Genomic DNA, 16,194 nt, shown 5'->3' on the forward strand with positions numbered 1-16,194 from the left:
TCATTTAATTCTGCTCTAATTTTGGTTATTTCTTTTCTTCTGCTGGGTTTGGGATTGGAGTGTTCTTCCTTTTCCAGTTGCTGGAGATGTCCCATTAAGTTGTTAACTTCCTCTCTTTCCATTTTCTTTAGGAAGGCTTGCAGTGTGATAAATTTCCCTCTTAGGACTGCCTTTGCAGTATCCCAGAGGTTCTGATAACTTGTCTCCTCAGTATCGTTTTGTTCCAGAAATTTGGTAATTTCTTTCTTGATCTCATTTCTGATCCAACTATCATTGAGAATAAGGTTATTTAGCTTCCATGTTTTTGTTTGTGTCTGCAGATTCCTGTTTTTATTGAATTCAACTGTTATTCCATGGTGGTCTGAGAACATGCAAGGGATAATTTCTATTCTTTTAAATTTGCTGAGATTAGATTTGTGACCTAGAATGTGGTCTCTTTTGGAGTATGTTCCATGGGCTGATGAGTAAAATGTGTATTCAGTTTTATTAGTGAAATGTTCTATAGATGTCCATTAAATACAAATGCTGAATGGTTAAGTTTAAATCCAAAATTTCTTTGCTAAGCTTCTTGTTGGAGGATCTATCCAGCACTGGCAATGGAGTATTTAAATCTCTGACTATTATGGAGCTGGGAGTAATCAGGTAGCTCATGTCTGTTAGAGTATCTCTTATAAATTGAGGTGCATTCTGGTTGGGTGCATAAATATTGATAATTGAAATCTCATCATATTGAGTATAACCTTTGACAAATATAAAGTAATCATCCTTATCCTTGCTCACTTTTGTTGGTTTAAAACCTATTGTATCTGCAAATAAAACTGCAACACCTGCTTTTTTCTGCTTTTCATTACCCTGGAATATAGATGACCATCCCTTCACCCTGAGTCTATGCTTGTCTTTCAAAGTAAGGTGAGATTCTTGTATATACCAGATACCTGGCCTGAGTTTTTGTATCCAGTCAGCCAGCCTGTGCCTCTTTGGAGGACAATTTAAACCATTCACATTGATTGAGAATATTGATAAGCCTGATATAGTTTTTGGTATCAAGTTTTTGAAAGTCCAGTGGACATCTTTAATCCTTTTGCCACTGTGGAAATTGGAATTTGATCAAAATTTTCTGGGTGGGTTTATTTATGTGGTAGAGGATTGCACTGATCATTATGGAGGCTAGGTCTTAGAATATCCTGGAGGGCTGGTTTGATTATGGCAAATTTCTCCAACATGTGAATGTCATTAAAATATTTAATTTCTCCATCATAAATGAAACTCAATTTAGCTGGATATAGGATTCTGGGTTGAAAGTTATTTTGTTTTAGAAGAGTAAAGGTCTATGACCATCCTCTTCTAGCCTGAAAGGTTTCAGCAGAAAGATCTGCAGTCCTTCCAATATTTTTCCCCTTGTAAGTGAAGGTTTTCTTGTGTCTAGCTGCTTTCAGAATTTTCTCTTTCATGTTAACTTTGGTGAAGTTGATTATGATATGCCTAGGGAATGTCTTGTTTGGGTTGAGTCACATTGGGGTTCTGAAACTGCCTGTTGTCTGAATTTCAGAATCTCTTGGCATGTATGGAAAGTTCTCTTTCATAATTTCATGAATAAGTGCCTCTGTGCTTTGTGAAGCAACTTCGTCACCTTCAGGGATTCATATAAGGCAGATATTCATTTTCTGTGAATTATCCCAGAGCTCTCTGAGCAAGTGAATTGTTTTTACTCTCCATTTGTCTTGATCTTGGAGTGGTCCCATTCAAAATCTTTGTCTTCAGTGTCAGAGATCCTTTCTTCTGCCTGGTCCATTCTCTGAATGAGGGATTTAACCATACTTTTCAGATCTTTGAGGACTGCAACCTCTTGCTTCAGTATGTCATAATCTTTGATCATTTTATCCTTGAAATCATTGAATTCTTGAGACAGCTTTTGAATAATTTGAAATTCTTCTTCCCTCCTTTCCTCCATTCTATTGATCTTATTTGCTATCTAGATTCTGAACTCAATTTCTGACATCTTAACCATCTGTTTATGGAAGAGATCTTCAATTGCATCTGCCCCATCTTTCCTTGGGGGAGGGTTGATCTACTCTGGTTTTTCTGGTTACCAGAGTTTTTCCACTGATTTCACCCCATGCTGCATTTACACCTTTTGAAGACCACCCCTAAAACCATTCTGCCACTAGCTTCTTCTGGTTGTCTAGATAGTCAGGGAATGTTTGCCTGGAAAACCTCAGGTATGTAAAGGCTTATTGTTCCTGCTGCTGTGGCTCTTGCTCTTTACCTTGGGGTATCACCACTCCAGTGTGGTTCCCTCTCAACTGACCATCCTCTCACAGTTCTCCACCCCAGCCTGGAATGCTGGATCCCCCCCACCCCCAGGGAGTGGGGGAGAAACCTGCAGGCAGCCGCACAGGGGATGTGCTGGCTGGCTGAATCAGTTCTCAGTGTGTGCCACTGGGGAGCCCCCAAGGGGTGGAGACAGCAACAGGCAGGCGGCTGTGTGGAGGACATGCTGGCTGGGTGGATCAGTCCTTGGTGTGGCCACCAGGGAGCCTTTGGAGTGCAGGGGGCAACCAGCAGGCAGCTGGGCGTGGGACACGCTGGCTGGTGGGATCAGTCCTGGACATGCAAGGTGGCGAGATCCTGGGAAGCAGGAACCACTGACAGGGTAGGCAGGTGGGCGCGGGACACACTAGCTCAAGAGATTCAGTCCTGGGCATGTGGCCCTGGAGGTGGCCCCTGGGGAGCGGGAACTGCAGACCTGGTAGGCAGGCAGGTGTGGGATGCACTGGTCCATGGGATTCAGTCCTGGGTGTGTGGCAGCAACGGCCCCTTGGGAGCGGGGACCGTGGACCTGGTAGGCATGCGGGTGGGATGCACCAGACCATGGGATTCAGTCTGAGTCCCCCTGGAAGTGGAGACTGCGGCCTGGCATGGAATGCACTGGCTGGGGGGATCAGTCCACATGGAGCACGCATGTTTCAAGCAGTTCTCCCAGTGCAGGACTGGGACAGGAGGTTTGCCCCACAAGGGTGGGGGGACGTTGCTCTTGGGTGTCATCTCACTGTCTCTGTAGGCAAGGGGGGAAGGGTGGACTGGAAACTCAAAATGCCAGTGCGAATGCCAGTTCCACTTTTCTGCCTGGGAGAGGATTTTCGGGGTCTTCAGCAGGGTCCCTCCAAGGGAGTAGATCCTGTCAGTCACTCTCACTTGTGAAGTGAGATAATAGATCCTCAGTTTATCGATCGCCTGTAGGAGACTCAGAGGAGTGGTTGAAGAGAGGACAAAGGAAAAGTACAATTTTCTTGGGGGAGGTGTTAGACACTTTTCCTTTGGGGTATATTATGTACCTGTAGATTGGTTTCTGGGAGTCCCCCCTTGCCTCAGCAGAGGTGTCCTGCTATCACTCTTCTCTCTCAACTGGGCTCCCAATCTTCAACTTTGTTGGGTGTTTTCTGGACTTTATCCTTCCCTCTGGACGAGAGCTTCTGTAAGAGGCTGGTACCTGTTGGCCATCTTGCCCTTCCCCCACTTCTAGGAGTTTTGATGCAGAATCCCTGGTGTTTTCCAGATACACAATCATGTCATCTGTGAAGAGTGAAAGTTTGATCTCTTCTGATCCTATGTAGATACACTTGATCGCCTTTTCTTGCCAAATTGTGATGGCTAAGATTTCCATTACAATGTTAAAAAGTAAAGGAGACAGTGAGAATCCTTGCCTGGTTCCTACCTAATCTTAGTGGAAATGTTTTTAATTTAACTCCATTCAATATGATATTGGCTGTGGGTTTGCTGTAGATGGCCTCTATCAGTTTAAGAATCTTCCCTTCTATACCAATTTTCTTAAGTGTTCTGATCATGAAAGGATATTGGATATTATCAAAAACTTTTTCTGCATCAATTAAGAGAATCATATGTTTTTGTTTTTTTAATTGGTTTATGTGAGGAATTATATTTATGGATGTATGTATATTAAACCAGCTTTGAGACCCTGGGAAAAACCGACTTGGTCATGGTGTATAATTTATTCAGTGTGTTGCTGGATTCTAATTGTCAAGACCTTGTTGAATATTTTTGTATTAATATTCATTAGTGATACTGGTCTATAATTTTCTTTTCTTGTTGGGTCTTTTCCTGGTTTGGGGACCAAGGTGATGTTTGCTTCATAAAATGTGTTCAGTAGCAATCCTTCTTTTTCTATATTTTGAAAAAGGTTGAGTAATATAGGTACTAGTTCCCGTTTAAAGGTTTGGTAGAATTCTAATGTGAAGCCATCTGGTCCTGGGCTTTTATTTTTAGGGAGATTTTATATAGTTGAAACTATTTCAGAACTTGATATAGGCCTGTACCCTTCCACTTCATTCTGGCTAAATCTAGGAAGGTGGTATGGTTCTATTTGTTGGTCTATTTCCTTCAGGTTTTTGTATTTCTGAGAATAGAGTTTCTTGTAGTATTCATTAAGGATTTTTTTAGTTTCTGAGGGGTCTGTTGTTATTTCATCTTTACCATTTCTGATTGATGAAATTAGAGATTTTACTCTTTTTTTTTTTTTCCTGGTTAGATCAGCCAAAGATTTATCTATTTTATTGATCTTTTCAGAAAACTAACTTTTTGATTTATTGATCTGTTGTATAATCCTTTTGTTTTCAATTTCATTTAATTCTGCTCTAATTTTGGTTGTTTTTTGTCTTCTGATGGGTTTAGGATTGTAATATTCTTCCTTTTCCAGTTGCTTGAGATGTCCCACTAAGTTGTTAATTTCCTCTCTTTCCATATCCCAGAGGTTCTGATAACTCGTATCTTCACTATCATTTTATTCCAAAAATTTGGTAATTTCCTTCTTGATCTTGTCTCTGACCCACCTATCCTTCGGCATAAGGTTATTTAGTTTCCATGTTTTTGTATCAGTATGCATATTCCTGTTTTTATTGAGTTCTACTTTTATTTTATGATGGTTTGAGAAGTTGCAAGGAATAATTTCTATTCTTTTAAATTTGCTGAGGTTAGACTTGTGACCTAAGAAGTGATAAATTTTGGAGTATGTTCCATGGACTGATGAGAAGATTGTGTAGGCAGTTTGTTAGAATGAAATATTCTGTAGTGTAGATGTCTGTTAAATCCAATTGTTGAATGGTTAAGTTTAAATCTAAAATTTCTTTGCTTAGCTTCTTATTGGAGGATCTATCCAACACTGCTAAAGGAGTGTTAAAATCTTCACATATTATGGGGCTGGAGGAAATCAAGTTGCTCATGTTTGTTAGAGTCTTTTTTATAAATTGAGGTGCATTCTGGTTTGGCGCATAAATGTTAATTGAAATATCATATTGAGTGTTACCCTTAACAAATATGAAGTGACCATCCTTCTCTTTCTTTACTTTTGTTGGTTTAAAGCCTATTGTATCTGTGAATAAAATTGCAACACCTGCTTTTTTCTGATTTACTTTTGCCTGAAATACAAATGTCCATCCCTTCACCTTGAGTCTATATTTATCTTTTAAGGTAAGATGAGATTCTTGTATGCTGCAGATATCTGGCCTGAGTTTTTTTTATCAGGCCTCTGTAGAGGCCAGTTTAAGCTGTTCACATTAATTGAGAGTACTGACAAGCCTGGTAGTATTTGGGGTATCAAGTATTTTGAAAGTCCAGTGGATATTTTAAATCCTTTCACAACTGTAGAATTTGGAATTTGATCAAAAATTTCTGAGTGAATTTACTTTTGTGGTGGATAATTTTGCTGGTCATTAAGGAGAATAGGTCTGACAATATCTTGGAGTGCTGGTTTAGTTATGGCAAATTTCTTCAACATGTGAATGTCATTAAAGTATTTAATTTCTCCATCATAAATGAAACTCAGTTTCACTGGATACAGGATCATGGGTTGAAAGTTATTTTGTTTTACGAGATTAAAAGTCATGACCACCCTCTTGTAGCTTGAAAGGTTTCATCAGAGAAATATGCAGTCATTCTAACATTCTTTTCCTTGTAGGTTATGGTTTTCTTACATCTGGCTGCTTGCAGAATTTTCTCTTTCATTTTAACTTTGGTGAAGTTAATTATAATGTGTCTAGGAGATGTCTTATTCAGGTTGAGTCAGGCTAGGTTTCTGAGACAGTCTGCTACCTGAATTTCAGAATCTCGTGCCATGTTTGAGAAGTTCTCCTTGATTATTTCTTTCAGTAGAGCATTTGTGCCTTTTGAAGCAACCTCATCACCTTTAGGAATTGCTATAAGGTGAATATTAGTTCCCTTTGAATTATCCCAGAGCTTTCTGAGAGAATGATCCATTTTTGCTGTCCACTTCTCTTCCTCTTTGAGCATTTGGGAGTGTTCAAAAGCTTTGTCTTCAATGTCAGAGATCCTTTATTCTGCCTGCTCTACTCTGTTACTGAGGATTTCTACTGTATATTTGAGATCTTTGAGGGCTGCAAGTTCTTTTCTCAATGTGTCAAAATCTTTGGTGATTTTGTCTTTTAATTCATTGCATTCTTGAGACAAATTTTGAATTACTCCTTGAAATTCTAATTCCATCTTTACCTTTATTCTGTTGATCTTCTTTGCCATCTAAATTCTGAACTCAATTTTTCACATCTCAGCAATTTGTTAACAAATGAGATCATCTGGTGTGTCTGTTTTGTCATTTCTTGGGGGAGTTGATTTACTCTGATTATTCATGTTGCCAGAATTTTTCTGCTGAATGCACACCATGATTATTTTTTACTGTTTGGTTAGATGGGCAGATAAGATGAAATTGGATTGGGGGCTCCTGTAGTTGTATTTAACCAGTCCTTTCCCAATGATCTGGGTCTGGTGACTGTTGCTTTTTCCCCTACAGCTTTACCCAGGACCCATACATTCTGAGGTTCTGGGGACCTACTTGGTGTGGTGGGGATAGGTGGCTCTGTCTTGTGTTTAGCTGGTCTTTTTCTGATCCCAGTGGATCAGTGACTCAGGGTTGAAATCTCAGCTCTGGAGAAATAGAAGCAACTAGGACACCCACCCCACCCGCTATGGACAATACCTGGGAGAGGAAAATCAACCCTTCTCATTGACACACAACCAGAGTACCACCTGAGAGGGTCCTGGGTGATTGGCCCAGGTTAGGAGTTCCAAACCAATTGACCCAGTCAGTACAAACTCTCAACTCTCAAGTGGGAGAGTTCAAAAGGTCTCCAGCAATTAGATAGCAGAGGACTACTGGGTGCTCAAATGTGGCTCACTCTGGCACTCTGTGGAGTCAGAAATGCCCACCCAGTAGTAGAGTTGGATGAGGGGGCTGGTATCTCTTTCTCCACCTTGCTCCTCTTTCATGCCCAGTCACTGGTAACCCCACGGGGCTGTGGTCCTGCTCCCTCCAATAAGCAGATTTTCCAGGGCTTTGCATCTGCCAGAGTCAAAGGAAAGTCAATGCCACCTCAGCCCGGCCACCACCCTCTGCTACCTGCTGGCCTGCCTTCCTTGGGTACTCAATGGCAACTTTAGAGTATTCCACCTGAGATCAGTCTGAACCTGAGGAAAACAAGACAGCAAATGATTTTGTCCCTCAGCCAATGCATATTTGCCCCAGTTGCTCTGCAGCACTGGTATTCCTATAGGGTGAGGTCTGGCAGTCCTTAGAGTTGGGGAGGTGTCTCTCCAAGATTTGACCCTAGTAGGATCACTCTACTGTTGCTAAATCTTCATGGAAGGTGTCCCTGTGCATCTATCAGGTGGCTCCCTTGGCCAGGGAGGTGGCTGTAGTGGCTTCTTTGGGACTGCATGGTGCACAGCTCCAGCAGCAGGGTGAGCTTGCAATGCACGGCTCTGATAGAGTGGTGCACCCATCAGCTCTGGCAGGGCGGGTGCACAGTGACTCAGGCAGGGTGGGGCTTGTGGTCAGAGGCTTTGGCTGGGTAAAGCCTGGGGCACGTGGCTCTGGCAGGGTAGGGTGCATGATGAGCAGCTCTGGGTAAGTGGTGCGTGGTCTGGTGTCTTGGTTCCATCAGGGAGGGGCTTATGGCTTGCAAGCTTCCTCCCACAACTGGTTTGCACTTTTGTGGAGCCAAGCCTGACAGCCTCCCCACTTTGTCTGCACTACTGCTGGGCTCACTGTTACAGTGTATCTTTTCTACCATGGTCCTTTCATGGCCCAGACCTGGCAATGAACTGCAGACATTCTGGTCTCTGCAAGGGGTTAGATTTCTGGACCATCAGATAAGGTGGGGGAGTGTGGACTGGAAGTTCAAAATGGCAGGGAAAACATTAGTTCAACTTTCATGCCTGGAAAGAGTGCTTAGGGTCACAGCAGGGTCTCTCTGGAAAAGTAGTCCCCACTTCCTGTAACTCTCTCCTGAGGGGTGAGACAAGAGGTCTTCAGTTCACTGCTCACCTGTAGAAAACCTACAGCAAGCCAAAAAGAAAAAAAAAAAAAAACATTCTTGGGGGAGTGGATACTTTTCCTTTTGGATAGTTTTGTACCTGAAATTTGCTAAGTTGGAGTCGCAGCTTGCCTCAGCAGAGGTGACGTGCAGTTATTACTCTTTTCTCTCTGCTTGGCTTCCAGTCTTCAGCAATGTTGGGTATGTTCTGATCATAATCCTTCCCTCCGGATGGGAGCTTCTGTTGAAAGCTGGCGCAGTTGGCCATCTTGTTCCTCCTCCTGTTACATCCTTCCTGTGGGCCCAGGTACAGCATAGGTGGGTCCTTCATTTCAGGATCTATCACAGCAGCCATCAGTGTGTTTTCCAGACCATGGTGTCATCTGGGCATTTGACTGCAATAGGATCTGCTTCCATGCTCACTCACATGGTCACTAGAAGGATTTAGTTTCTTAAGAACATTTCTTAAGAAGCCTTCAGTTCCTTTGTAGTGGTTGTTGGGAGGCAGTCATCATTTCCTAGATATGTGGGCTTCTAACACTTTATTATAGCAAAGTCCTTAACACTGCCAGAGAGTGTGAATAAGATAAAATTAATTCTCTTGTAACCTAATCACAGAAGTCACACCTTACCAGTTCTTCTGTGCTCTGTTTGTTAGTGATGAATCAATGAGTCCTGTCCACTGCTTTTTAATTTTTATTTATTTATTTATTTATTTATTAATTATTTTTATTAAATCATAGCTGTGTACATTAATGCAATCATGGGGTACAGTGTGGTGTTTTCATATACAATTTGAAATATTTTCATCAAACTGGTTAACTTAGCCTTCATGTCATTTTCTTAGTTATTGTGTTAAGACATTTATATTCTACCTTTAGAAAGATTCACTTGTACCCTTGTGAGATAAACCATAGAGGTGATCAGTCCACTGTTAATGGGAGAAAATTACATTAGAATGTGAATGCCAGGGATTAATGGAAGCCATTTCAGAATCCAGCTTATGGGGTGAAAGCCCAAATTCATGGTTGCCTGGAACCTGTATGTATGACCTTATTTGGAAATAAGGTCTTTGAGGATTTCATTAAGTTAAGGTGAGGTCCTACTAGATCACAGTAGAAATCCCATATAACTTGTGTTCTTATAAAAAGAAATTAGGAAAGACACACAAAGAGGAAAGAGGGCTATGTGAAGACATCGGCTGGAGTTGTGCTGCCACAACCCGAGGAAAGCCAAAGTCACTGGAAAAGACCAGAAGACATGTCTAGAAGTTTCTTTATTACAGTCTTCAGAAGGAACATGGTCCTTATGGTATCTCAAGCATACATCAAGCCTCCAGAGCTGTGAGACAGTAAATTTAAGTTGCTTTAAGTCACCCAGTGTGTGGCATTATGTTACAGCAAACTAGCACACCTCACCCACTCTTTATGTTTATTAATGCATGCACAATACTTAGCAGTCCCAGGTCCCTAAGCAGGCTAGGTAAATATTAGGTATTATGCTTCATAACCCTCTTATACAACCTTCTGTATTCCCTTGAATGAGATACTATGGATGCAATGTGTGAACAGCTACTCCTGTATTATCAATTAATGCTGATTCCTTCAGGAAGCCTTCCTTGTAACTCAGATGTTTTGAGGTCCTCCGAAGTGTATCTCCATGTTATCAAATCCTATTAATTAATAACATCACTTTCAATCACTTAGTTATTTAATTGTTATTATTTGGTTAATGCTTTTCCCTCCAGACTGCAAACTTCACAGAAGAACACCTTTGGTTCCTTTCACTGACCTGTATCCACATGGTTCAACATCATGTCTGGTTTTGAATAGGTGCTCAATAAGTACTATTCCATGAAGTATTAAACTGGAAGCCACATTATAATTCCTTTTATAAGTCCACTGTAACATATTTTGAATTTCTGAGAGGGGAATCAGGGTGGGTTTCAAAACATCAGGAAAAAACCCAAATTGAAGGTGATTGGAAGAAGTGGTGTGAGCCAGGGTGGGTTTTCTCCCATATCCAATTTAATGGCTACTTTTTTCTCCCACAGTGAAGAGTAGTGAAGAGACGCAGATACATGCAAATATTGAGGTAAGTGGGTGAAGCCTGAGTTTGGGAAACATCTGGTCCATCTCACTAAATCATTCTCCAGCTTTCACACAGGCCTCATTCCCTGTGATTTTTAGGATAGAATAGTTCTCATCCAGCACAGATTTTGTTATATCTTCCAGGGATCATCTATCAATGTCTAGGGATACTAGGAGTAGGGGGAAGTTGTGTTACTGATATCTAGTAAACAGAGACAAAGGAAACAGCTCCACATCTTACAATGCCCAGGACAGCCTCCCACAACCAAGAATTAACTGGTCTCAGATGTCAGTAGAAATTAAGACACTCTGGGAAAGAGTAACAATGTCTCATCTGCCATTTAAAGCTTTTCATCAGTGTCTAAAATTCATGTTAACACTATCTAGTTGTAACCAATAAATATTGTCTCTGGATTCACCCAAACTGCATTTATGAATACTCTTGCTTTCTGAAGCTTTATGAGAGTCTACCTAATTATCTTTATTTTTTTTGGAAAGGAAAATCTGAACAAGAATGGAAACAGAAAAGGCATTGCAAGAAAGGCTACCCAATTCCTCCAAAGAGTGCATCTGAGTGTCTCGATTGTGAGTTCTGCTTCTTCAGAAACAGGTAAGAGGCTGAGTAGATTCCTATGGATTCCTTAAAGAGATCTTGGTTCCTTAACTGCAGGACCTATGATTGATAAAATCAACTGGCTCCCAGAACCTTGGCTTTCCAAATGTAAATTCAAGGGACAGGATAATAAACCACCTCTCCTTTCCATTCCAACTTCCCTTAGTGTGGTGGCAATTAATTAAGAACATATTTGTCATCCTACCATAGCTGAAAGAAAGGAAAAGACTTTGGGTCATTTTCCTACTCTACTCTCACATAGTCATCACAACACAGAATCTGTCATCTTTGGCAATATGTTATGGCAGCCCTAGCAACCTAACACACCTCACCTACTCTGTATTATTATTAATGCATGTAAAGCACTTGGTAGTCCTATGTACTTAGGAAGACTCAATAAATATTTTTATTATGCTTCATAAGACTGATATTGAGCCTTCTGCATGACCTAGACTGATGTAATGTAGAAGCCATGTGTAGACAACTGGTTCTATATTATTAATTCAATTAATGGGAATTCCTTCAAGAAGTCTTCCATGCAACCCTGATGTGTCCACGTCCTCTGAGGTGTATCCCTATGTCATCATGACCTGTTTATTAAGAGAATCATTTGCAGCCACTTTATCATTTGTTTGTAAATATTTACTTAATACCTTTCCTTCCAGACTTTAAAATCCACAGGAGGACACCCTTGGCCTCTTTCACTAACCTATATACATGTGGTTTAACATGATGTCTAGAGTAGGTGCTCAATATATACTGTTGACTTAAGTATTAACCTGGAAGCTGTATTCTAATTCCCTTTTATAATTCTATGGTAGGATCCATTTTGGATTTCTTAGAGAATAATTAGGGTGGGCTGCAGAAGCATAAGGGAAAAACTCAAGTTGAGAGTGATTGATTGGAAGAAGTGAAGAGTGAGGGTGAGTTATGTCCAAGATCCCATTTAATGGCTACTTTTCTCCCTCACCAGAAAACAAGAGTGAAAAGACAAAGTCACAAGTGAATGTTTGGGTAAGTGTTGGGGTGAGACCTGGGCTTGGGAAACAGCTGGTCCATCTCATCACATCATTCCCCTGCTGTAAATGATAGCATATTTTCTTCTCATTTGTAGGAGAGACTCATTCTCATCCAATTGCAATTTTGCCCTCAACCCTAAAGGTCATCTGTCAATGTCTGGGAAAACTTGGTTGTCAGAACTCCAGGATTAGGGGGAACGTGTGCTGTTGGTGTCTAGTAAATAGAGAACAAGGACACAGCTCAGCACCCTACAATGCCCAGGTCAGCCTTCCACAATGAAGAATTGGCTGTTTTCAGATGTCAGTAGAAATTAAAAAACTCTGGGAAAGAGTGACAATTCCTCAGCTGTCACTTAATACTTATGACAGTGTATATCACACCATGTACACCTCCAGCCAATAGCATCTTTTTCTTCTTATTAAATGATAGCTATGTACATTAATGCAATCATGGGGTACACTGTGATGTTTTCATATACAATTTGAAATATTTTCATTAAACTGGTTAACATAGCCTTTATGTCATTTTCTTATTGTGTTAAGATGTTTATATTCTACTCTTAAAAAGATTCACTTGTACCCTTGTAAGATAAACCGTAGAGATGATCCCTCCAGTCACCCTCCCTCCACCCATCTTCCCCTCCCATTCCATCCCCCTCCCCCCTCCCTATATTCTTGGCTATAATTAGGTTATAGTTTTCATATGAAAGCTATAAATTAGTTTCATAATAGGGCTGTGTACATTGGATACTTTTTCTTCCATTCTTGTGATACTTTGCTAAGGAGAACATTTTCTAGCTCCATCCATGTAAACATGAAGGAAGTAAAGTCTCCATCTTTCTTTACGGCTGCATAGCATTCCATGTTGCAAATGGTATTCCATGTTGCATATACCACAGTTTATGGATCCATTTGTGGATTGATGGGCACTTGGGCTCCTCCATGACCTGGCAATTATGAATTGGGCTGTAATAAACATTCCGATACAAATATCTTTGTTGTTGGGCTCAGCACCTGTGGCTCAAATGGCTAAGGTGCCAGCCACCTTTTCCCTAAGGTGGCGGGTTCGAATCCAGCCCCGGCTCGCCAAACAACAATGACAGCTGTAACCAAAAAATAGCCGGGTGTTGTGGCAGGCACCTGTGGTCCCAGCTACTTGGGAGGCTGAGACAAGAGACTCGCTTGAGCCCAGGAGTTGGAGGTTGCTGTGAGCTGTGCCACGGTACTCTACCTAGGGGAATAGCTTGAGGCTCTGTCTCCAAAAAACAAAACAAATAAACCCCCCCAAAACAAAAACCAAATATCTTTGTTGTAATGTGATTTTTGGTCTTCTGGATATATACCTAATAAAGGAATTGCAGGATCAAATGGCAGGTCAATTTTTAGTTCTCTATGTGTTTTCCAGACGTCTTTCCAAAAAAGAAAGTATTAGCTTGCATTCCCACCAGCAGTGTAGAAATGTTCCCTTTTCTCCACATCCATGCCAGCATCTCTGGTTTTGAGATTTTGTGATATGGGCTAATCTTACTGGAGTTAGGTGATATCTCAAAGTAGTTTTGATTTGCATTTCTCTAATGATTAAGGATGGTCAGCATTTTTTCATATATCTATAGGCCATATGCCTATCTTCTTTAGAGAAATTCGTCTTCAAGTCCTTTGCCCACCCTGAGATGAGATAACTTGTTTTTCTCTTCTTGCTAATACATTTAAGTTCTCTATGGATTCTGGTTATTAAACCTTTGTCGGAGACATAACCTTCAAATATCTTCTCCCATTCTGAGGGCTGTCTGCTTGCTTTACTCACTGTGTTCTTGGCTGTGCAGAAGCTCTTTAGTTTGATCAGGTCCTAATCGTGTATTTTGATGTTGCTTCAATTGCCCGGGGAGTCCTCCTCATAAAATTTTTGCCCAGGCTGATTTCTTCAAGTGTTTTCCCTACACTTTCTTCTAGTATTTTTATGGTTTCATGTCTTAAGTTTAAATCTTTAATCCAGTGAGAGTCTAGCTTAGTTAATGGTGAAAGGTGCGGGTCCAGTTTCAGTCTTCTACAGGTTGCCAGCCAGTTTGCCCAGCACCATTTGTTAAATAGGGAATCTTTTCCCCACTCAATGTTTTTAATGGGTTTGTCAAAGACCAGGTAACGGTAGGTAGATGGATTCATCTGTTGGCTTTCTATTCTGTTCCATATGTCTACCTCTCTGTTTTTGTGCCAGTACTATGCCGTTTTAATCACTATCAATTTATAGTATAATCTGAGGTCTGGTAGTGTGATTCCTCCTGCCTTATTATTCCTGAGTAATGTCTTGGCTATTTGAGGTTTTTTCTGATTCCATATAAAATGAAGTATTATCTTTTCAAGATCTTTAAAATATGACAGTTGAGCTTTAATGGGGGTTGCATTATAATTATATATTGCTTTGGGTAATATGGACATCTTAACAATGTTGATTCTTCCCAGCCATGAGCATGGTATGTTTTTCCATTTGTTAACATTTTCAGCTGTTTCTTTTGTTAGAGTTTCACAGTTCTCTTTATAGAGATCTTTCACATTCTTTGTTAGGTAAACTCCCAAATATTTCATCTTTTTTGGCACTACTTTGAATGGAATAGATTCCTTGACTGTTTTTTCAACTTGGCTGCTGTTGGTATATATAAAGGCTACAGATTTATGAGTGTTGATTTTGTAACCTGAGATGCTACTGTATTCCTTGACCACTTCTAAGAGTTTTACAGTTGAATCCCTGATGTTTTCCAGATATATAATCATATCATCTGCGAAAAGTGAAAGTTTAATCTCTTCTGACCATATATGGATGTGCTTAATTGCCTTTTCTTCCCTAATTTTGATGGATAAAACTTCCATTATAATGTTAAATAGCATCTTAATAAATAGATCTCCTTTTCTTTTACATATTAATTAGTTTTATTTATTTATTTTTTATTAGATCATAACTGTGTACATTACTGCTTTTATGGGATACAGTGCTGATTTTATATGTGATTAGAAATGCTTACATCAAACTGGTTAACATATCACTCACCTCACTTATTTAATTGTTGTGTTTAGACATTTATACTATACTTTTATTATATTTGAAATGTAGCCTTGCAATATGCACAGTAGATGAGGTCCCACCCTCCACCCATCTACCCCTTCCTCTCCCCTTGCCCTCCTATTCTCTCCTTCTTTCTGGGCTATAATTGGGTTTTATCTTTCATATGATATATTGATTTCATAATTGTATTAAATACATCAGGAATTTTTTCCACATTCTTGAGATACTTTACTAAGAAGAATATTTTTCAGCTTCATCTGTGTAAACATAAAAGAATTAGTCTTCATCTTTGTAATGGCTGCATAATATTCCATTATATATATATTTGGACATATATATATTTATGTATCCAAATTTGCTAATCTATTCATGAGTCAATGGGCACTTGGGCTGCTTCCTTGACTTGGCAATTATGAATTAGGCAGCAATAAACATTATTCTGCAAATGTCTTTGTTGTAAAGTGATTTTTGGTTATCTGGATATATACCTAGCAGAAGAATTGGAGGATCAAACATCAGGTTTAACTTTTAGTTACCTAAGTGTTCTCCAAGCTTCTTTCCAGAAGGGATGTATTAGTTTGCATTCCCACCAGTAGTGCAGAAGTATTCCCTTCTCTCCACATCCATGGCAACATCTGTGGTATTGGGATTCTCTTATGTGGGCTAATATTACTGAAGTTAGATAATATCTCAAAGTGGTTTTGACTTGCATTTCTCTGATGATTAAAGATGATGAACATTATTTCATGTGTATGTAGGTCATGCGCCTGTCTTCTTCAGAGAAGATTCTGTTCAAGTCTCTTTCCCACAGTGAAAAGGGATCACTTGTTCTTTTTTTATTAATAAGTTTGATTCTCTGTGGATTCTGGCTATCAAACCTTTGTCAGAAACATAATGTGCAAATATCTTCTCTGTTCTGTGAAGTCTTTTGTGTGTGGTCAGTGTTGCAGAGTATAGGCCTGCAATTGAATAGTACAGAACAAAGGGAGCTACAAGCCTTTGGATGGCAAATAGCAAAGCTTCTTTATTTCTCTCCAGCTATATAGTCAGTGTTGCACATACACACTGTTAATCAATA

General features: G+C 40.0%; 1 protein-coding gene across 1 annotated transcript in view; it reads left to right on the forward strand.

Moving 5' to 3' along the window:
• Positions 1–16,194, forward strand: part of LOC111727852 (adhesion G protein-coupled receptor E4-like) — a 156,096-nt gene that overhangs the window by 98,310 nt on the left and 41,592 nt on the right. Inside the window, exons 6-8 of the mRNA XM_023518082.1 lie at positions 10,393–10,433; positions 10,928–11,039; positions 12,016–12,056. Of these exons, the coding sequence (XP_023373850.1) occupies positions 10,393–10,433; positions 10,928–11,039; positions 12,016–12,056 (194 nt within the window). The remainder of the gene's footprint in view (positions 1–10,392; positions 10,434–10,927; positions 11,040–12,015; positions 12,057–16,194) is intronic.

The sequence above is a fragment of the Otolemur garnettii genome, unplaced genomic scaffold (genome assembly GCF_000181295.1).
Source record: "Otolemur garnettii isolate 467f Iridium unplaced genomic scaffold, OtoGar3 scaffold00127, whole genome shotgun sequence".
Taxonomy (NCBI): domain Eukaryota; kingdom Metazoa; phylum Chordata; class Mammalia; order Primates; family Galagidae; genus Otolemur; species Otolemur garnettii.